Source organism: Gallus gallus, chromosome 13, assembly GCF_016699485.2.
Source record: "Gallus gallus isolate bGalGal1 chromosome 13, bGalGal1.mat.broiler.GRCg7b, whole genome shotgun sequence".
NCBI lineage: Eukaryota > Metazoa > Chordata > Aves > Galliformes > Phasianidae > Gallus > Gallus gallus.
Genome location: NC_052544.1, coordinates 398916 through 420464, shown reverse-complemented (window position 1 = coordinate 420464; position 21549 = coordinate 398916). Strand labels below are relative to the sequence as shown.

The 21549-nt window shown below is 52.9% G+C and overlaps 1 protein-coding gene across 4 annotated transcripts in view; it reads right to left on the bottom strand.

The window, feature by feature from the left end:
* Positions 1-15327, bottom strand: part of NRG2 (neuregulin 2) — a 153893-nt gene extending 138566 nt beyond the window's left edge. For all 4 annotated transcript variants that reach the window (XM_015293545.4, XM_015293544.4, XM_015293546.4 and 1 more), the window contains exon 1: positions 14851-15327. In XM_015293545.4, the coding sequence (XP_015149031.1) occupies positions 14851-15280 (430 nt within the window). In that variant the 5' untranslated portion in view covers positions 15281-15327. The remainder of the gene's footprint in view (positions 1-14850) is intronic.
* Positions 15328-21549: the final 6222 nt, after the last annotated feature.

Here is a 21549-nt window from a genome sequence, read left to right as displayed (position 1 = left end):
CCAACCCCTATGATTTCTGAGTGGGCAAGTCCTGCCAGACACCACAGGGAGCTCACAAACATCTCACTGACAGCCTGGGTGCTGAGTGGAAGGGGAAGGCAGTCTCTTCACAGCAGTCTGAGGGCAGCGGGAGGAGCTGTCAGCACCCCTCCCACCCACCAGATCCAAAGCTCCTTTGGAGAAGCCTGCCTGTGTTTTGCCAGGCACTGCTGCATCCTGGCATCCTTGAGGCTGTGAGATGAAACTGCTCCAGCATCTCACCCCAGGTCCAGCAGGATGTCCTCCATAACCATTAGCAACTAGAGTCAACACCAGTGCCAACACCAGTGTCATCCATCAGCCTGCACCTCTTGTCCCAGCAAGTCAAGAGGAACAGACAATGTCTTTGCCACTCAAAGTTCACAGCGTGGTGGATCACAGCCTGGTTGTCTTGCACACGGCTCCAGCACACTCGGCTACCACTGAGGAGCCAGCTGACCAGCCAGGAGAGATGATGCTGCACAACAAAATCTTGGGACAACAGAGTCTGAGCTACTGGTGCAGGATGGTGGTCCCCAAAGCATCCATGCAACAGTTTAACAACTTGAAGCAAGCAGAAACCTCAGACATGCAAACAGGGAAATTCTTTGGGTTCCCCTTGTTGCTAACCCAAAATAGTGCTGGACATCCCCAGGCTGGGGCTGGATTTAAAGCACACTGGAAAGATAATAAATGCTGGAACATGTTTACTCACATTCTAGTGGGATGCACTTTGCCGGTTCATATTCCCTATCTCGTCTCTATTACCACACAAATCTTGGTTTCCCACAGCTCTGGGAACAGAGACCTTAAGAGAAACCCTTGTGAGCAGCCCTGCTGCCAATGCTGTAATTCCTCAGGTGCCTGCCCAGGCAACAATCGCCCCTCCATACAGCCCAGTGCCCCTGACCCAGGCCACGCCAGCCATGCTTATTGTGATTTCCTCCACTACCATAAATCCCTTCTAATTCCCTCTAAACCACTCCTTGTCTCCATCAAAGCATGGCATGCTCCCTATCTCACCTAGTGGGGATTAGCAGCTCCGTGCAGTGGGAACCACAGGCAGAGCAAGGGAGCCAGGCTGGCCTTGACTATGGGCAGCCCTCACCTCTATCTCTGTGTCCCTGCTCAGATTTCGTGGCTAACCTGAGCCCTTCATGAGCTGGGAGCGGGGCCGTCATGGAAGCTGCCATAGCCCCAGCCTCCCTTGCTCTCTCCAGCACCAGCAGCTCTTTTCCCCTCAGCATGCCATCAACCACAACTCCCAGATGCCTGCCTGAGGGGCTGCTCTCCCCCAGTCTGTACATATATCCAGGGCCGCCTTGTCTGTGGTGCAGAATCTGGGCCTGAGTGCCAGGTGCACATGCCAAATTGGAGGCCAGGATAAGCCCAAACTATGGAGAAAGCTTCAGATTTGGTGATGGGTGCACAAAGCCCAAATCCTAGGTTAGAGCCAGGAGCACTCAACCACACCAAAAGGGTCACCAGTGATAGTTGGAGGAAGGCGCCCTTATCTCAGGAGTGGTGCAGCAGTGGGCGGCTATTGGCCCTGACCCTGCACATCAAGTGACACATTCATTAACGAAGTGCAGCCATGCCCATGCCATGCTGCACACCCAGCATGGCTGCCCTGCTCCCCCTTGGCCACAGGACAGACTCAGCAGTTCATTGCAATGCAGGATCCTGCAGGCAGCACCCACTCAACACGGGCAATCACACCACCTGCAGGTCCATGTGCCAGTCTAACAATGCAGAGAAAAGTTCTCATGAGAATGTCTTTTAGAAGTAGAGTTTCTCTCTTACAAGAAAATTGCACCATAGCTCAAATGACCGAAAGGGTGAGCTTCTCACCAGGGATGGGATCTGATCTATGCTATGGGAGAAACCCAGCCAGGCTCTGCCTGATGCTGTACAAATATGGTCTGCCCGGCATCTGAAGGGATGTTCGATTTACTCGCTATCTGTGTTTCTCTTCTTATGCTGTCTTATTAAATAAGCTATGTTATCAAACCAGTTGTTGTAGGGCCATTCTTCATGAGACCCAGAAAGGGCCCTCAGCTGGCTTGCTGCAGCTCACCCAAAGCAGGTCCCAGATGAGAGTGGAGTTATGAAGGATCTGAGAGGAGAGGAACAGTTGCATCCACCTACAGCTTCCCTACAACATTTCAAGGCTGTTAAGTCTTGTCCACAGGCTGTAGCAGAGACCTGGCCATATCCTACTGTGCATTAGGGATGCCCACTGACAGTGCTAGTTAGGGCTTTCCCTGCTGCAGTAAATACAGTCCCAAAGGGCTCCAGAATGAGCTTTCTCTCTCCCCTCGAGAGCTCAGAAAAACAAAGCAACTGCACATTATTGACCAGAAAACTTAAAAATAAAAATTAAGAAAATAGAACCTTACTTTGTCAGACTTTCTGATTGATACTGCAGAGGAGGGAAGGAGGGTCCAGTAGAAATCCACAGCAAGGAAGAAATGATCTCAGGCTCCCCACACTTTATGAGGCCAGTGCTGCACCATCGGTCCTGACTGTGACTAAGAGGCCTGAACCTCCCCAGAAAGATTGATCTGAAACCTAAATGACTAAAATCCTGCCTGATACCTGGCAAGGGGCTCATGTACTGAGCGAAGAGGGGCTGATTTTGCACAAAAGGTGAGGCAGGTCAGAAGGAGACACAGGGATGACCTGGCACTCTTCCACACCCCAGTTCCTTTCCAACTCTGGAAAGAGTTGAAATTCATTAAAGCTCTCCAAGGACCCTGCCCGGAGGTGGGGAGCAAGGCCTGAGCCTTCCCCTGGCCACAGGGTTCTGCAGCCCTGCCACTAGAATGCCTCCCATCTGGAGTGGCAGCCACAGGCCTGAGGGAAGGGGCAGGGCAGAGACTTGCTAGCAGACTACCTTCATTCCTACTGCAGTACCCCTCAGAAAAGTCCCTAGAAAGGTGTTTCTTCCTGAGGAATAGAGCAAAGCTAAGCTCAACACTCCAAGATACTGTGCTTTCCATGGCTTGGCCTCCACAGCTGGGTCTCCCCAGTTCTCTTGTTGCTGGAAGGAAACAGCCACCCCAGTGAAACCCCCAGACACCCTCAGATCTGGGGTGAAGGTTCCTGGATGGACCAGGAAACAAGCTGTGGTAACCTGCAGTGAGTCACTGAGAAAGGAGAGGTACTACCAAGAACCTCAGACCAGCACACAGTCAGAGAGGAGGGTGCTTTGCAGCTTTGCAGACCTGAAATGATGCTCCAGCTCCTTATTTTTCTCACCATGGCAGCGTGGGACTCAGGATCACATTGGGGCATTTGTTGTAATGAGTTCAGCTCTAGCAGTTCAAGTTAGAGCTCACTTCAGCTATCTGCCTAATTCTTCTGTAATTTAGCCCAACAACTCATGGTAACTTTTAAGGACCTTGTGCCTGAGCATGTTGCTGCTCTCAGATCTCAGCTGACAAGCAGCCCCGGCTCCCCGAAGCGTCTGTCATCTTATTAGCAGAGCCTCCACTTGGGATTTATTTTCTATCCAGAATTTAAGCTGAATTTATGTATTAACTAAAGACTATTAGTGCCAAAAATAAGTGGAATGCCACTTGCTCAGCAACACAGGCCTTACAAGAGACCACGTGGCACAGCCAGCACACCCAATCGCAACCCCAGAGAGGCTTTTTATAGACACCTATGTCTGATGGAGCGCAAGCGATGCTTGGCTTGCTGCAAGCTTGGCTTTGCAAGCATCCAATTGCAGAGGGAGGGGAGGGAAATATCCCCCCTGTCCATGGGCAGGGGGCACGGTGCTCTCCTGTTCCTTACCACCTGGATAAGGAGCCATGTGGGTCTTGTTTAGGAAAAGATAGCAGTAGAGCTTCCCCATTTCCCTACCATAAACACGTGTGCAGCATGCAGCTCCTGATAGAGGGAATGCACACTGCCAAGCTTCTAAGTGCAATATCTCAACATCCAGAGTCCTCCACTTCCCTCTGAACAAGGCTGCTGGAGCAATAAAGGTCACCCAGCACGGTTCAGCTCCAGCTCACAGTGGCTTCTCTCTTTCCCCCCGTTCTCTCCAGTGTGCTTTCCTTTGTGTAGGTCCCCCACACTGAGCAGACTCAGTTGCCAGGGGTGACTCTGCTGTGACTGAAGGCTTCTCCAAGAACTCTGAGCAACCTCTGTTGTGAGGGACACAAAGTCTGAGAAGCAGCAGCACTGCCATTGCCAGCAGTCCCAGTGAGCCCACGCTGCACAAGCTGGTGCACAAAGGGTCACTGGCAGGTGGGGGGAAGTCTCATGTACAACACAACCAGCCACTGGCCTGGCATGGTCTATTCCCTTCCAGTGCACCTTGCTGCAGACTGGGTATTTGCTCTCATCTGGAATCCCTCCTGCAAGGCTGCAAGGCAGCAAGGCACCATGTCCACCCTGCAGCTGTCTGGCAGCTGCTCTCTGTCCTCTCCCTGCCACTCCTGTGTCACTGGCCTGCACAGGAAGGCAGACAGGGAACAGCAGGACTGCCAGCATCAAGCGCAGCACCAGGCCTCTCCCTACACAGCAACTGTGAGATACAATCCGGTTTGAAAATGGCAAAGAGCTGTTCCTCACACTATCCCAGCCCCCTTTTCTATGGGGAGAGTCAAGGCCACATCACAGTGCCCAGCAGAGCCTCCAGGCCCCAGCCATGCTCTCCACAGCCACATCCCCTGATGTACACCCACCTGAGAGCAAATGAAAAGCAGAAGTCCTAGCAGTGCCTGGGGTGGGCTGCAGATAGCGACTCGGAGAAGCGAAGTCAGGCCACGTGTGATATAGGAGAACCTGGGGCTGGGCTTACTGGGATTTTGGTCCGACTCCTGGAGTGGCAGGAGGATGCTACAAGAGGCTCCTGGGCTCCTACCTGTCCTAGCTGCCTCGGAGAAGGACAGGCAGGGCCTCAGGAGGAAGGGACAAGACCTATGGGAGCGGGAAAAGAGAGAGCAAGCAGTGAGCTTATCACGGGTGATGGAACCCTCAAGGACTCAGTCACATGGCTGCAGAAGAGCCCATGCATATGTCCTCGTGCACCATTCCAACAGCACTGGAGATAACATGAAGCTGAACGTGAGATGAGGAACACAGAGCTAGAGTCCGAGGTCAGAGTGGATGGGTGGTGCTTAGGTACAGCTGTCATCTGCACTCTAGAGGCAGACACAAGGCTGTTTGACTTCAGCATTCCTCTTTCATGGGGAAACCTCCACTGAATTCAGCAGGGAGATGGGAGACAGAAATCAGAATGCTGACCTCATCTGCCTGCTTGGTCAAGGGTTTGTGGCACCCTAACCAACACACAACTCCAAACCCCTGGGCACACCAGCCCAATCCACCTATCTACCAAGGCAGCAAGTGTGAATCACATGGACGATAGATCGTTGACTGACCACAAAGAATCAGAGTCAAGGACTCACAGAGGATGGCAGGGACCTCTGGGTCCGCCCACTCAAGCAGGGACACCCAGAGCAAGTGCCCAGGGCCACATTCCGACAGCTTTTGAAGTAGGAGACTCCACATTTAGTGCCACCAGACAACCTCCCATTGCCACTTCTCATCCAGAAAGTCAATTCAAAGAAATCTCCTCCAAGAACAGGTCTAATCACAGAAAAAAAAAAAAGAAAAAGAAAAAAAAACATTGAAACACTTTCACTTTTTCAAACAGAGTGCAGCCTCAGAGAACACTGCAGAAAAAGGAATGAAAGTCATCGTTAAAAACATGTTAGTGTTTTCTTAGCTCATCTGCAATTATTGCTCTAAAAGCTGAGGATGTGTGATAGAGAAGAGAGGTGTGGGAGGGAGAAGAGGAGAAAGGGAAAGGAGAAAGACAACAGCAGCATGGAAGGAAATTCAACACTGCCAAGTGAAAGCCACAGGCAGAATTTATTTCCTTGCAGAAGGGTTTCCCATGTCATTCGTCACACAGAGGAGAAAAAAAAGATTATTTTGAAGAACATCAACCATGAAAGTAAGACTCTGGGGAAGGGGTTTTCTGTTGGATGCTGCAGCCAGGAGATTACCCTCATGTGTGCCATTCCCCTACTGCACAGATGACGTTAGTCCACTATAAAACCATTCCCCATGAAATCCTGTTATCAGCCCGACTTTCTGAAAGGTGTCTGCTACAGCAAAGACCCCCACACCTCCAAGCCCCGCTGCTGGGCAGGTTTCTGCCCCAGAGGCAGGGATGTTTTTTTGCAAGCTTCAGGCACACCTCTTCCCACCCACCATCTCCTGGGGATCCCTGGCACTGCAGAGCTGCCCTGAGCTGGGCAGGAAATGAACAACTGAGAGAGGTGGGAAACTCCCTGACAACAGAGTGATGGAAAGGGGCACTGAATTATGGAAGAGCTGATGGAAGCCTCACTGAGCCCACCTTATACTGCAGCACCCAGAGCTACACAGGTGCCAGGGGCAAAGCAGAGTAGCAGCCCTCTCCCTCCAGTTGCAGAGCTGCTCGCAGCCACCTCCAGCCTCACCACAACCACTCTTCAGTCTGGAAGGTTTCAGAAGGTCACTGTTTCCCAACAGCACCATCACATCTGCCTATCTGTCATCCTGAAGCCAGAAACCACTTCATTTATCTCTGATCTGGGAGTTACCAGGCCCTGTCCTGCAGGTTCTAACATCCAGATCTGAGGTTTGATGTTCTCAGCAGACCATCGGCCAGTTTCAAGGCTCACCATGGAAAGGTATTTTCTCTCCTGCTTGCTCAGAGAACCATCTGGAGCCTCATTCCTGCAGTAGCCACACTTCTATTCACAGTTACCAGTCTGATTACAAGGGCAGCATGTGCTTTCTTGGCACATTCAGCTGTTTTCTCTACAGGTGTGTCGACACCACGGGCAGGATTTCTTCCACATCCCCACACCTGTGCTGTCCTGGCATGATGCTCTGAGCTCTGTGCTTTGCTCTGACAACACAGAGCAGAAGGCACTGCAGCCCATAGTGCTTGGAAGGAAGGAGAGGCTGGAGACCACCTGTGACCCGAGGCAGGAGGGCTCTGGATAAGCTGTCTCAGAACAGCCAGCAAGCGCCTTTTCTCTCACTAGGAAGGCGGCAGAAGTCAACTCGCACACAAAACCATCCCTGTCTGTGTTTGGGCCACCTCCAGTAACATCTACTGACATACAGCATCCCAGAGGGTTGGAAAATGGGCCTGGATGTCCACATGCAGGGTCAGCTCAAGAAACACACACACACACGCAATGGCACAAGGCAATCTGAATCATTAAGACTGCACAGCAGCTACAGATGTGCAGAATTTGCAGGCATCAGGCAAGCCGGTCTCACCCAGGTGTCCTCCATAACAGCGCACACCACGAGGCTTCTCAGCTCTGCAGCAGCTTGGGAAACCCTCTCTCCACACCATCACACTGTATCAAGTGCCCCTCAGGGCCCAGCACTTGCTGCCAGCACTCCCATCTAGTTCAGGGGAAAAGCAGCCTGGATGCCAGGAGCCTGCACATCCCCACGCAGTGGACTGACAGCAACTGTCTCCTCACAGGTCACAGATCCCCCGCACAGACAGCTGCAGAGCACAGACAGCTTTGGGGACTGCTGCTTTCTGTCTGAGATGCCCAGAGATAGGTGGCCACCCAAGGCCCCCAGCCCAGGCAGATGGACAGACTGCCTCAACAGTCATCAGTGTCAGGTGCTGGGATGAGGGTATCTTCTGCTGATGACTGGCACTGATCCAATGGTACATCATCCAGTATGTGGCCAGGTTCTGTCTGCTCTCTAGCAAAGCGTGCAAAGCACCATCCTGCCTGCCTGCCAGGCAGAGAATCACAGCGTGGAGATACTAAGCAGCTCTCCTACAGCCAGTGGCACAGATGAGAAGTGAACCCAGATCTCCATGAACAGCCCCTCTGCTGCATCTAGAGAACAAAGATCCAAACTCAACTCTGCCATGTGCATCAGCAGAGCCATCCAGGCCCAGGAGCAAACCCATACAACAGCATCTGGCTTTCTGTGCTGCAGCCTCTGGGCAGACTGACCACCAGCTAGAAATGGGGTGATGCTCTATGGAGCTCCTGCTCTGGGGCACGGCCCAGGCAGTGGAGTCCAGTCTCTACAAAGAAATTACTGATCATCAGAAGGAGAAATGCATCACTGCCTCCTGCAGAGCACATCCATCATGGGGCTGCAGCCACAGCACTGCTCCATTCTCATATCATGAGAATACCTTTTCCCACCGTGTCCCATCCCAGCCCTCCCACACACTCACCTGTTCGCTGTGAGCCTGTGCAAGCTTTTGGTTCCAGCAGTGCCCTGCAGCAAGGCACTGTGTGAAGAAAGGACCCTCTGCGGTTGACCCTATGTCTGTTGCTTCCCATCATCCTACTTGTAGGCAGAGAAGAATTAATTTCTATTTTCTACCCAGTGCCCAAAAATCTCAGAGCCTTCCCCAGTGTTTTACCCATATTTCATCCTCCCAAACCCACCAGACCACTCCCCCACTCTACATTGGTCTCCTTCTGGCTACAGTCCCACCTGGGCTCCAGGACACGGTCAGCTCTGGGGCTCCGACTGCATTTCCCACAGCCTGCAGCTGAAATTGTCCCTGAACGTCCAAAAAAGGACAGCAAGGAGAGTCAGTCTGCAGACCCAGCCTCTCCTGTCCACCACACCAGGGAAAATAACCATCTTCCTCTTAATCATCAACCTGGGAAGAAAGCGTGCTCAGATAATGGCAGGAAAATCCCTCCTAACAGCAGACCTCTGCTCCAGATACATCTCCATTATCTGACATCAAGGCGTCTTTCTGGGAATGCATCAGATCAAGGCAGCACTGGGAAGGCAGAACACACATCTCATGTCTGCCCATTTGTCTGGGGCACTGCTAGAGGAGCAAGGTTGGGCGTGCAGATGCTGAAATGGGCGCTGCCTCCTTCTACCTTATGCATGGAAGCACGTCAAGCCACAGGGTAGGACATAGCAGGGAAACCCCTTTGGGTCCTTCTTGCTGTCCCAGTCCAGATCCAACAGGGTTGGTGCATCATTTCTAGCACTGGGGCAGTCCAGAAAGCACAGCTCACCCCATTCTCCCCATCCTGCCGAGCCTTCTGCCTGCCATGAGACCACCAAGAGAATCCTGAACAACATTTTACCATTACTGAGCCATCACAAAAAGTGGATGAGCAATGATCGATTACAATGAATGCAAATACCTGCCTTCGAATCCCAGATGGGCACTTCCAGACCAGATCTCCTAGTAAGTGCAGCATGCCCTTCCACAGACTATGCAAAGCCCTGCCATTCTCCTCAGCATTTCCACAAGCCTTCAGGCACAGCGCTGCCCATCCAGACCTGTCCTAGAAAGATGGCATCTTCAAGATATGCTTGCTGTCAGCCCTGTGTCTCTGCTCCTATCAGCATATTGCACCAGTTTATTTCCACCCCATTGGGAAGGCTTTCTCACAGCCCTTAGCCAGCAGGGCTTGGGCCAGGTGGTATCCAGTGAGAAATGGACTGCCCTGTCCAGGGAGAGATGCTGTGAGCAGAAGTATCTTGGCCCTGGACTGCAGCACCAGACAAGAGAGTGGGAACAGACCTAAGCAGCTCTCCAGTTCCTATTCCTGCCCACAAGGATGTCACTCATCCCAGGGTCATTACTGATGAACCTGTATTCAACCTACTGTCAAAATGCATTGACAACAGCAAACGACCCTTGATTTATGCTGGGCAGTGTTTCAGGAGGTCGCGCATTGGTCATGGTTGGGATTGCAGATACCTCAAAGTAATAATCACCCACAGGTAGGACCCCAGGGCAGGAAAGACAAGAAAAAAGAGAATCAGCCAGCAATGCCAAGACATAGCTGTCACCTCAGCTGAACCCAACACACACAGAGGCAAGAGACTCCTGTTCATTTGCCCTGGGTCTCCAATGCAGCATCTCCCACCTCCCACCAGCCCCCTGAGTCTCTTATCTTCTTGTTCCCTTTTCCTTTCCCTAACACGAACTCTCCCCCTCCCCTAAATAGCTTCAGCACTATCTGCTGCAACGTTCATACAAAACTGTTCTAGTCTTCTGAGAACAGATGTGATCTGGCCCTGCCCAACTACATTCTGGGTTTCCCTGTCTGGAGATGCACACATTTTCATTCAGCCAGTACCTCAAGTTCAGGTGAATCTCGACTTTTTCCCCCCAGGCTGTCAACCCCTTGCCCCAGGACAGAGCTGGACCACAAGAATGAAGTGACAGAAGTTTCACCGACCCTTCTGACTGAGCTCTACAGCACTCAGCCCAGCACTGGTGGCCACAGCAGCCTGGCAGAGGAAGCACAGTCACTCGGCAGCAGAAAAGCAGCACAAGGATTTGATCTTTAACCCACCCTTGCCAGCTCAATACGCTGTCCCCCAAGTCTCTGGCAATGGGCAGACCCCCCCCCACGTCCTCCCAGGTCTGAGAAGAAAGCACAGAGAGGCACTGGCACCCGCTGAGTGCTGCACACACAGTCGGTAGGCAAACAGATGCCTGGCTGCCAAAGTTGCCAGGGAGATGTGCTTCCTTTGGAGCTGCACATGATCCCTGAGCTGCAGCTGAGGGCTGGGGTCCTCTGGGTCAGAGCAGGGCACAGCACACAGAACACCTTCCAATTGAGCTGACTTCTATGAGCAGCACTTTTGGGCATGAAAGAGAGATCCAACAGCTTTGCAGGGAGAGTGCTTCCATGCCAGAACCCAGGCCCTGGTGACCATGGTGCATTTTGTTTTACCCAGCCCAGATCCAGCTAGGAGCTCAGAACATGGCTCCCTCTGCCCAGCAATGGAGTTTATTGCCTCTGTGCTCCCAAGCATGCACCAGTTTCTGAACCAGATCCGAACCCAAGACAAGGTGTTGCCTGTGATTTAGGAAGGCCGTTATGCTTCAGGGCCCATATCTAAGGGATATCTGCTGGGAGAGCTCAAAGGCACTGAGCAGCAGCAGCTGCTTAGGGCTGTGCGTGGAGAGGTCCTTAATACAGAAACCAGCACAACTAAGATCATGCAAGAGCCCTATTAGTCTCCTGTTACTCACAGAGATCCTTGGGGAAATGCTTTATTTAGTCAAGTGGTTCTGAAAGGCACTGAGACATCCAGCCAGGCTTTGCTGCATGTGTAGCACGTGCCTGGGAGGCACACGCTCGGTTCTTTTGGGCATGGCTGAGCCCATAGCAATGCTTTAGCCTCAGAGGGGACATGAGGAGCTGCACTGTCCTGAGGACCTGCCATCCTGGGTCCATGCAAGTACAAAATCCCTTGTGCCAGTGAACGAGGAGCAGAGAGCAAGCAGAAGAGTGCAAGGGGGGAAAGCCTTCCGCAGCTCAATGATTGGTTCCCATCTGCAGCAGTTCAAGGCAAGAACGTAACAAGTTTTTGCTCCTCTGTGAGCCTTAGAAAGTGTGATTTTCTGAAGGTGAAGCAGTTTCAGACAGCTCCAATTAGCAGGCCAGCATGTGAGAAAATTCAACTTTCTTGCTCCCCGCTCCACAGCTGCCCTGAGATAAAGGCAGAGTCCCACTGCAGCCTGTGCCCCTCCCATGCACCTGCCTGGCTGCAGCAAGTGGGATGAATTGCAGGAGAGCAGAGAGGGGTGTTTTTGCATGAGCTGCTTGACGAAAATTTGCCGGTGCTATTTCAGGCAGCAACACCTACACCAAAATCCAGAGGGCTGTATTTTCCCGCGAGCACTTAAAATCGGTCCTCCCTCCTCTCCTCACAGCCCAGCTCCAAGAGTTAGCATATTCCCTGCCAGCAGCACACGGTCCCCGAGTGCAGTGCCACAGCCCCAGCACCATCCTGGCCTCAGAACCCAGTGCTCAGGGCCTCATCTTGCACACAGTACCTGCTGCTGCAACAACAGGTCCTGTACCTGCAAATCCTCCCAGGGATCAGCCTAAGCCACCTAATCCTACAGCACATCGTGCGCTCCTCCTGGAACTCTGCAGCATTTCACTGAGGTGCTCCAGGAGAGGTGCAAGTACTAAATCTACTTTGCAGCTTGCTGCAGGGAGACATCTGCTCCCCGGTGATACCAGAAATGAGGGGCCAAAGATGTTACATCCCCACTAACAAGGGCCCCTCCTGTATACAGGATGTTTCCTTTGCACAGGAAGCAGAAGTTCATGTGCAGGGGAAGGCAAATGGTGGCACAAGAGACCCTTGAGGACCAGGAGTGTGAGGACCACAACCCCCCTTGCACACAGAAATCAGTGTGGTCCCAGCAGGGATGTCATGCTGCATGGCCACACGCTGGAGGAAGCACTATGCCTTGCAGCTGCATCTTCCTCCTTGATCTGTGCAAGTAGGCACAGAGGAAATAAGAGACCATCCAAAATTAAGGAGCTAAAAGATGTGAAGAAAAGAGACAAGAGGAGAAGCAATAACAGGAATCATTATATAACGACATGAAAAACACAATAACACTGCCAGTGCAGGAGAGGTTTTAAGATGCCCATGTGGGTGGTGAGACCCAAGCTGCTCCCCGCGTGCCAGGGAGCAAAAACACTCCTCCATCAGAGGCTGCAGACCTCTGGATTTTGCAGGCAGGGAAGCTCCAGCCTCTGGATTGCCCAGTAGTGGGCCCAGCAGGGAGAGTTCCCCTTCCCAGATCTCAGCACAGTGTGGGCAGTATGACACTGTCCAGGTGAGACCCCCCCAAGTGCCTCCCAGAACTTGGCACAGACGTTCCCTCTCTACCTCCTGCAACCCATGCAGTGCTCCCCTCTCCTTCAGACTCCCTTGCTATCCTGCAGGACTTCACCTGTCCCCGCAGCAATCTGTGCAGACAACAGCCTGACCCTGGGAGAGAGCCACAGATGCCCTGATTCTGGGCCTGACCCTGCAGCGCACACAGGGCCTCAGCAGGCAGGAGAGCAGAGGACACACAGCATCCCAGCCCATGAGAAGGGAATGAATCACTGAAAACAGAGCCAGGCACAGAGGCAGGGAGGGAAGATGACAGCCCTGCAAGGCCTCCATCTTTAGGAGTTGGGTTCATGGTCAGAGCCACATCGCCCAGCACACCCCCTGCTCCATGGTGCTCCCACAGCCCGATGTCCCTCGGAGGTCCCTGTGCCGGGACACCACTCCTTCTGCCAGCTCTGGAGCTGTCCACCACCCCCACCTGCAGCGAGGATGGGAAATAGCCCTGTGCCTCTTTGGATCCCTGCCCTGCCAGAACCCACAGTGCAAGAAAGCAGACCGTGGCCTGGTTTCCCAGTCCGTGCACCTTCCAGCAACTCAGATGCCACAAATCAGAAGATCCTGCCAGGAACGTCACCTTCAGAACCTGCCTCCCGGTGCCCCAACTGAACCTTCATGCTGCAGGAACCACAAGTTCAGTGCGCTGAAGCTCCCATCTAATCCTCATCACTTAACAAACCACAGCTGTGACAGTTCCCAACCACCAGCTTTTTTTAATTCTTTTTCCTTTTGCATCTGCCGTACAGCTCCACTGAGGCAGCACTGCTGACAACCTGCAGCGTCCCTCAGCCCATCAGAAGCACAAAAACAAAGCATCAGCTCCAGGAGGGTGTCACGGGCAGAACGACATCCCCTCACTTGTTGTTACATCAGCCCACACGTTAGCGCTTTGGGCCTGATCCAGAAAGCAACGGAGCAACCTCCGTTCCTCTTAAAGTCATACCCCACTGCTCAGAGATACGCAAGTTTGCAATCCTTCCTGCTTAAAAAAAGAAAAGGAAAAAAAGCCATAGACCTTCTGCTGTGCTTTCACCTCGTGGTGAAATCAAACTCAATAAATTTCTCTCCTTCTCTCACTTTTAACTCCTTATTTCACCAAATCTTCAATGTCCACAATGGCCCACATACAGATGAAATCAGTGCCTCCTGAATTCGTTTTCTGATATGCAGTGCTAGCTCATTTTTCTCAACAACATACTATGGCAGGCCAGGTTGCACCTTCTTTGAGATGACTAAAGAAAGAGACAGGTCCAGCCTTCAGAACACAGGGTCTGCAGCCAGCGATAGCCAAGTACTGCCCCAGGAGCACCAATGTGAGAACACAACAACAACACCGCACGCTTATGTTCATTACGGAGCTAAGCATAACTGGTGTGGCACCTTGCCTCTAAGGAGGCAAAAGGCCAATTAACCTGATGAGCAAGCACAGCGTTCTGTCATTGAGCACAGAACCTGGGGACAGGCCCTTTCAGCCTCACAGGCCACCAAACACGAGAGACTGGGGTTTGCTGCCTGCAGCACGGCGTCCCTCCAGGAGCTGCAGGTAACCCAGCCCTGCCTGGGTTTGTGACACAGGATCTGAGCACCAGAAACGAACGAAGGGCCAGCCTCGCATTTTTGTAAGCTCAGATCCCAATCCTGGGAAAATGCAGTCATTGTCTGCGGCCGGTCCCCCCCCAACCCATCACACCACCGGAGGACAGCAGGGAAAGCCAGGCACAAAAGGAGGAATGCTCGCAGGCGCTCCTCTGTCGAAATCATTTCATAACGGCACTCACAAAGGTGATGAAGGAGCGCTGTACGGCACACACAAAGCACAGAGCAGGTGCGTTAAAGGCGCAAATCGAAACGCACTAAATGAACAAAAGAAAACCGACTTCGGAAAACGAGACCCTCCTTTTGAAGGAGGCCAAACTTCCCGGCACACCTGCGAAGGCAGCACCGCCGCAGGCCCGGCTCGGGTACACGCATCGGTAAACACGGAGCGAACCGCACCGGGCAGCGCGAAGCGGTGCGCCGCCACATCCCGCACAGCGCCCGGGGCCGGGCCCAGAGATGGCAGCGCAGCTCCCGGTCGGGCGGGGCCCGTCCCACCGCCCGGCCCCGGGCCCCGCCGCCCCGCCGCCCCCGTACCGCAGTCCGCGCAGAGGATCCGCGCCACGTCCCGCTTGAGGTTCTTGCCGCTGGTGTCGAGAGGGGCGAAGGCGGTGCGGAAGACGAGCGGCTCCTCTGTGGGCTCCAGGAAGAAGATGTAGCGGTGGTTGCGCTTCACTTTGAAGCAGGGCGCCTTGGAGCCCACGCTGATGAGCTGTTCCCGCTGCAGCCCGCCGCTGTTGAGGGGCCACAGGTCGAGCACCTTCACCAGGACCCCTCCGGCGGGGCCGGAGGCGCCGCGGCTGTCATTGCCGCCGCCTGCGGGGGGGGCCACGGACTGCACCTTGCCCTCCAGCACCACGGCCGCCGTGTACGCCTGGTCCTGCACCGACTTGAGGCTGGGCGAGTAGCAGGCGAGCGAGACGCCGAAGAGCAGCATGGAGAAGCCGGGCGCCGGGTCGCGCCTCATGCCGCCGGCTGCCGCTCGCTCCCGCCGGCCCTGCGGCGGCGGCGGCCGGGCTGCGGGGCTGCGGCGCGGCGGGCGGGCGGGCGCGGCGGGGCGGAGCGGCGCGGCGCGGCGCGGCGCGGCGCGGACCCTCCTCCCGGCGCGGCGCCCCCAGGCGCGGAGCGGAGCGGAGCCGCAGCCGCGCCGCCGCGACCCCGCCGTACGCCCGCCGCCGCCGGCCGGGAAGGACGTGGGGGAGGCGGCCGGCCCCGCTGCGAGCGAGGGAGGTGGGGAGCCCTCGCGGGATGCTGCAGAGGTAACCTCCCCCCTCCCGGAATGCTCCCGGAGCCCCCCCCCGCCTCTCGGGATGCGGCTTCCACCGGGATGCTCCGGCGGCTGAATCCCCCCTCCGCCCCGCGTGCGGCGATCCTCAGCGCGGGAGGCCCCTGCCACCCCTCCCCAGCGCTCCCGCAGCCGAAACCCACCCCCACGGCGTGCTCCCGCTGCCGGCCGTCGCCCCCTTCTCCCTCTGGATGTTCTTACGGCTTCCCCCTGCCCCTCCCCGGGATGCCCCTGCAGTTCCCCCGCCCCGGCTGCTCCCGCAGTCTGTAGCCCCCTCTGGGATGCTCTCACGGTTGCTCTCCGCTCGCCGGTGAGCAACGCATCCCGGGGTCGCCGTACAGCGGGACCCCACCTCGATTCCCTGCCCTCGAGGGGAGAGATGCCGGAGAGTCCCCCGGGGATGCTCTCCGCAGCAGAGGGGATCCCTCCGCTATGGCCTTCCCGTGCTCCTGCAAGGCTCCCCGGGGACGCAGCCTGATCAGACACCCCTTCTGAGCCCCTGGACATTCGCAGCCCCCCCGGCCCGGTGTCGCCAAAGATGCACTCATCTGGGGGCTGCTGCAGGTGGCATGGGCTTCCCTGATGCACAGAGCCTTCTGTGCCTGGTGCTTTTGAAGGTGGGAGATTTGTGCCTGAGGTTCCCTGCACACCTGAAGAAAAAAGCATTAAAATATCGTCAAGCGAAGTAAGGTAATAGCCGAGGAAACAAAGCCTCCTTTCATGCCCTGATCCCTGCTGTCTCTTTTTAATAAACAAGTGCTCTTCCCCTGCAGTGGTTTCCAGGAGGAGTCAGTTTAATCTCCAAGAAGTGGTTTATTTGGGTTTATTTTCAAAGCTGATCCTAAAGTATCTGCACTCCCAAAGCCTTGCTGCCCACCTCCTGTAATATGGAAGAGACCTGAGATAATGAATTAGCTGCAAAGGATTTCATATTTGTAGTCACACTGGATTCTGCACTGAGCAAGAGCCGCCATGGTGCCACCGTGCTGGAGGTGGCTCAGAGGCGGCATTCAGCCCTGTGCAAGGACACACAGCCATGCCTCCACCGCAGTGGTGACCAAGGGAAAGGGACAGCCCCCACCCCAGCAGCTTTACCCCCTCAGGGAAACCCCCAGAATGGTGAGGCAGGTCTTGGAGCCAGCAGGAAGAGTGGGAGAGCAGATGGCAGGATCAGGGTTTGCTCTCCATATAACATGATGCAGCCAGAATCATTAGGGAAAAAAATGGAAAGGGAGTGGAGATGCTGCACTCAGGCACAGGGCACAGCAGGGCTCAGGAAGCATCCCTTGTGAGCATTTTGGACACAGATGGATAGCAGAAAGCTGAGGGGCTGGGGAGGTACCACCCTTGGACATGGCCAGTGGGTGACTGCATAACTGGAGAAGAACACAGGCAGAGGGAGAGAAGGGCAGAAGTGTTTCTCATGGCATGGAGGACAGGATGCTTCAGGAGGTCACCTGGCTTCTCTCTGCTTTTGATGCACATCTCTGTGGAAATGCCCCATACCATAATGCTTTGTCCAGACAGCAGCACGGCCCCTGCCTGTGGGAGAGGGAATTATCAGATGCAATTGTTTGATCCAGGCCCCACTCTGCCCTGTGCCTCATGGAAGAGATGCCCAGGCATTTGAGCCCCTTCTCTTTTCACTGGCTGAAATCCCAATGGGACCACAGTGGTTCTACAGCTGAAGGAAATTCAGCACAAGAGGCCTGTGAGGCCTATGGGGCAGTTTTTAAAAGTGAGTTTTTTCTGCATCCAGGGCATTTTGGAACCTGGGACATATGACTTTATAAAAAGGCACTGCACATGCATCCTTTCAGCAGACAACCAGCCTCTGTCTCCAGAGATGCTTGCCATTCTGTTATCATTTGAGAAATTTAGGATTAAATTCTTTCCTCGCTTCTTCTGGAAAATAGATCTCCTATAGATCTCCTCTCATATAGATCCTCAGGCATTTTGACTTATGAAATGAATAAAGAAAGACCCTGGGTGTAGGCACCAACCCAATCTCAACTGTGGTTTTAATAGGATGAAGCCTAAATAATATTCCCATCCCTGTTTTTCTCTGTCTGCATCACCAGCATCACATCTCGGTAGCCTCTTCTGCTCCTCATTTTGTCTCAGAGGCAGATTTCTCCAGCTTCATCACCACAGTTGTTAGCTGTCATCATTTCTGCTTAGTCTTAAGGCTGGCACATTTTTTTCAGATTTTCACTCTGCCTATGGTCAAAATTGTGGCATACATAAAAATACTTCCCAGCTGCCTCTCTCTACTGCAAAATCTGCTGCCCCTTTCAGTAAAGAGGTTTTGTTTATGTCATCAGCCAGCGCCCAGATACCTTTCTGCTTCACCTCAGTGCAACTGCTCTTGAAAGTCTGTGTCTCTGACTCATCCAAACCCCTTCTCTTCTGAGTCTTTTTTTTCCTTCATCTTTCATATTTTCCCTTTGTCAGACAGAAAAATCAGTTCGTTCTGCATTCAGGCACAAACTGGGATCCCCCATGAAGAGCCACTATTTCAGAACACAACTGTTTCATCCCCCAGCTGCCTTAATTTCATCAAAGCCCATCTGTCCCCTACCTTGCTGCTGCAAAGCCCCCATTGTGTTTGCTACCCTAAAAGACAGAGGGAGCATCCAAGCTCAGCCCAGGTTCCACCCCTCCTGGCGCATCTCAAACCCTGCTATTTCCCAGGGATATCTGTAGAGCAAAGCACTGCCCTGGGCTCTGTCTCCCTCTGCAAAAGGAACTTCTGGCACAAAGATCCCAGCTCATTGACAGACACCTCAGAACACAGCATCTTACACACTAATTGAAATTAATTATTAATTGTTCCAGCAGATCCAGTGTGGGTAAATCCCGTTGAAGACAGGGGGCTTTTGGTGGAATGAGGAACAGAGCCTAGAAGGCTCTTCCACTCCACCCGTGTGAGCAGGTGTTGGCCAGCACAGGACTGTGTTCAGCTCTTCCCTGCTTCAGGCAAGCCTCAGAAGCACGCGTGCATTGCAAGCATGTCCCCCCACCTGCCCAGCCTCCCCCCAGCATGAGGTCTGTCTAAGTCCCCTGTATGGACCCTATAGCTCTGACGGTGTGAAGGCAGCAGGCTCTGGAGGCACTCACCCACACCCCAGCCCCTTAAGGGGACAGTTTTCCTTCCCTGTGGGGCATTTCTTCCCTGTGACAGTCTGGTGTTTTACAAAGGCTTGGAAACATGCCCAAACACCAAGTCCATTGCTGTCCATTTTTTTCCCACCTCACGCTCTCCTTTGCAAGAATTTGGCCTATTCATCCTGGGGCAGTGATGAAATCCATGCTGGAAAGACTTCTCTCTCAGCACATAGCTAGCAATCAAAGGGAGAAACACCCTACAAAAGTGAAGAGCTAGCCAGTTTCTTGCACGTGATAGAAAAGCTATCAGAGTTACCTCCAGCCCCTTTATGGCATATTAACCTAAGAGCAAAGAAGAAAAAAGACACACATCTTTCAAGGAAATGTGTACCTCTTTTATCTGCTGCCCTCCCCAGGAAACTCATTCACTCCTTGTCCACCCACACAAGCAGAAATGATGAATGGAAATAAAATATGAAGTTCAGCCATTCTTTTTAATCCTAGACTTCCCAATTGGATGATTTGGTCCATGCCTTAGTACCCAAATTTTACACACCAGTCATTCTGACCATTGTCCATGTGGCCTTGGCTCACAGTGCCTTTCAAATGCCTTTGTGTGTTAGGTGCATACATCTGTACCTGAGGCATTTAGCAGCAGCTGGGCCTTGAAGGGTTTCACACTCCTCAGGGCAGAGGGGAGCCTGCCACAGAAAACCCACAGCCACAGCACTTCTCCCCACACTGGGGTACATTTTTTGGCTGTTTCTGCAGCCCCCAGCCTCCAGGCCATCAGCCACAAGTATTAGTGCAAGAGCCTGCTCCATCCCAGAGACTCCCCAAGACTGGATCTCACTCTGGCTGCCCTGACTATTCTCACTTTCCTTTTCTCTGGAGACCCTCCTTACACTCACCTCTGTATTAAACAACTGTTGCAGTTAGGCCAGTGCATCGGGTATGTCTGTGCATCTCTGAGTTCCCAAGGCCTGTGGCAAACCAAGCTGTGTCATGGCTCCTTTGGCCTGGGAGTCCTAATTGGTAAGAGAAGATCGAGCCATTGCCTGTCTTTAGTTCCAGAAGCTTTTAGAAAATCCATCATCAAAGTTGAACTGAAAAATTGAAAATAACACTTCTTAAAGTCTATATCACTTTTGTGTTCCTACATGCATCTCCTGGCCACCTCAGCCTGTATCTGAAAGAATCATAAGGAATTATTATGAAGACGAACAATTTAAAGAAAAATCACCAAATCACCATTAAAAGTGAGTTATGGTTAAAGTATGGTCATGAGGTGATGCTGGCAATTTGGAAACTGAGGCCTCCACTGGAAGGCTGGTGAAAGCATTTGCATTCAAACAAGAGCCTTCTACAGTGCAAAATGTGTATGTCAAAGAGGTGACCTGGGCAGCTCAGAGCCTCTAGCTGAGAGCAGAGGCTGTGAGCAGGCTCAGGAAAATGATTCCTCCTCCCACTTTTACCTGTCTCATGTATTTTGATGTAAAAATACACTGAATGCTATATACCTTTTTACATGTAGGGGAAATACAGAGAAGAATTTGAGGTGCCACCATTATAAGAGAGACAGAGAAGGCTCCTTTCTGACTGTGCTTCCAGTTCCCTATTTATATGTTATCTTCTACCACTTAAGAGAGTGTCTTTGGATGACTTCTGAGGTTCAGGAGACCATTTCTGCAACAAGAAGTTTATGCTGACAGGCACCCCATGGCTGAAGAACACCCTCAATATTGCAGAATTAGCACCTTGTTTAATGGATTCACATAAATAGGAAGGCAAAGCCAGGAGCTGTGGAAGCATCTAAGCCCTGTACTGGGAGGTACAGAGGCCTTACGGCGAGATTAAATATAGGTCTCACAAACCAGAACAACAGTGTTTTTACCGAGAAGATAATCAAGCCCTGGAGGAAATTACATGATGTAAGGTTCAGATTTAAAATAAATGTGAAATGAGTTGGAGGATTTCAGACCAGATCCTTATGGAAAAGTTTTCACATCAGAAAAATCACTGATGACACTGGCTTTTTAATTAGCAGTTTTGGAAGAAAGCCAGGAGGACCAAAGGGGTGATGGAGCCTCAATCCTCATCTTGCCTTTTGCAAGGAGGGCTGGGGGCAATGAAGGGATGGGATTAGCAGGGGGCTGGGCTGTGCGCATGCTGCATGTAAGGAGCAGGAGGCTCTAGAGATGGGACCTGGGTGTTCCCATTGTGACTTCCCATCAGCACGCATTTTTCTAGGAAGATCCTGAACAATACGGCAGTGAGTGCTGAATCAAAACAAGAAAACCACAGGCCAGGCAGGGACACAGGCTGTGACTGCACAGAGGGAGCAGCCTGTACAGCATTTGGCTGATGCCAAGTCAAGAAAAGGGGTGGGGGATGAAGGCCCTGTCCTGAGACAGCTGCTGCAAACATTTGTCCTGGCTTAATTGTCTCTTGCCCTTTCATGACTCCCTTTTAGTCTGCTTTGTCACTAAGGATTACCCCGGGATTTTTAGTGGATGACTCCAAATGGTCCCACATCCCTTGGTCCCTATAAAATTCGGCTGCACTGCTGCTGCTCTGTCAGCTGCCCAGTCCCTACCTCTTCCCTGCAGGGTAGGTTCCAGTGGAGTCCATGGTTCTTGCACACTGGTGTCTGGTCATGTACCCACATGTGCACCCTGGGACCAGCCCTCTGAGGGCTACAAGCATTTGGTAACAAGTTCCTGAATACAATATCTCCTTTCTGTGACACTGAGCAAGAGAGGCTGGAGCCTAACGCAGGGGCATGACACAACCACTGTCCTCACCAAGCACTCCTGCAGCCAGTTCAAAGGATACAAATTAAA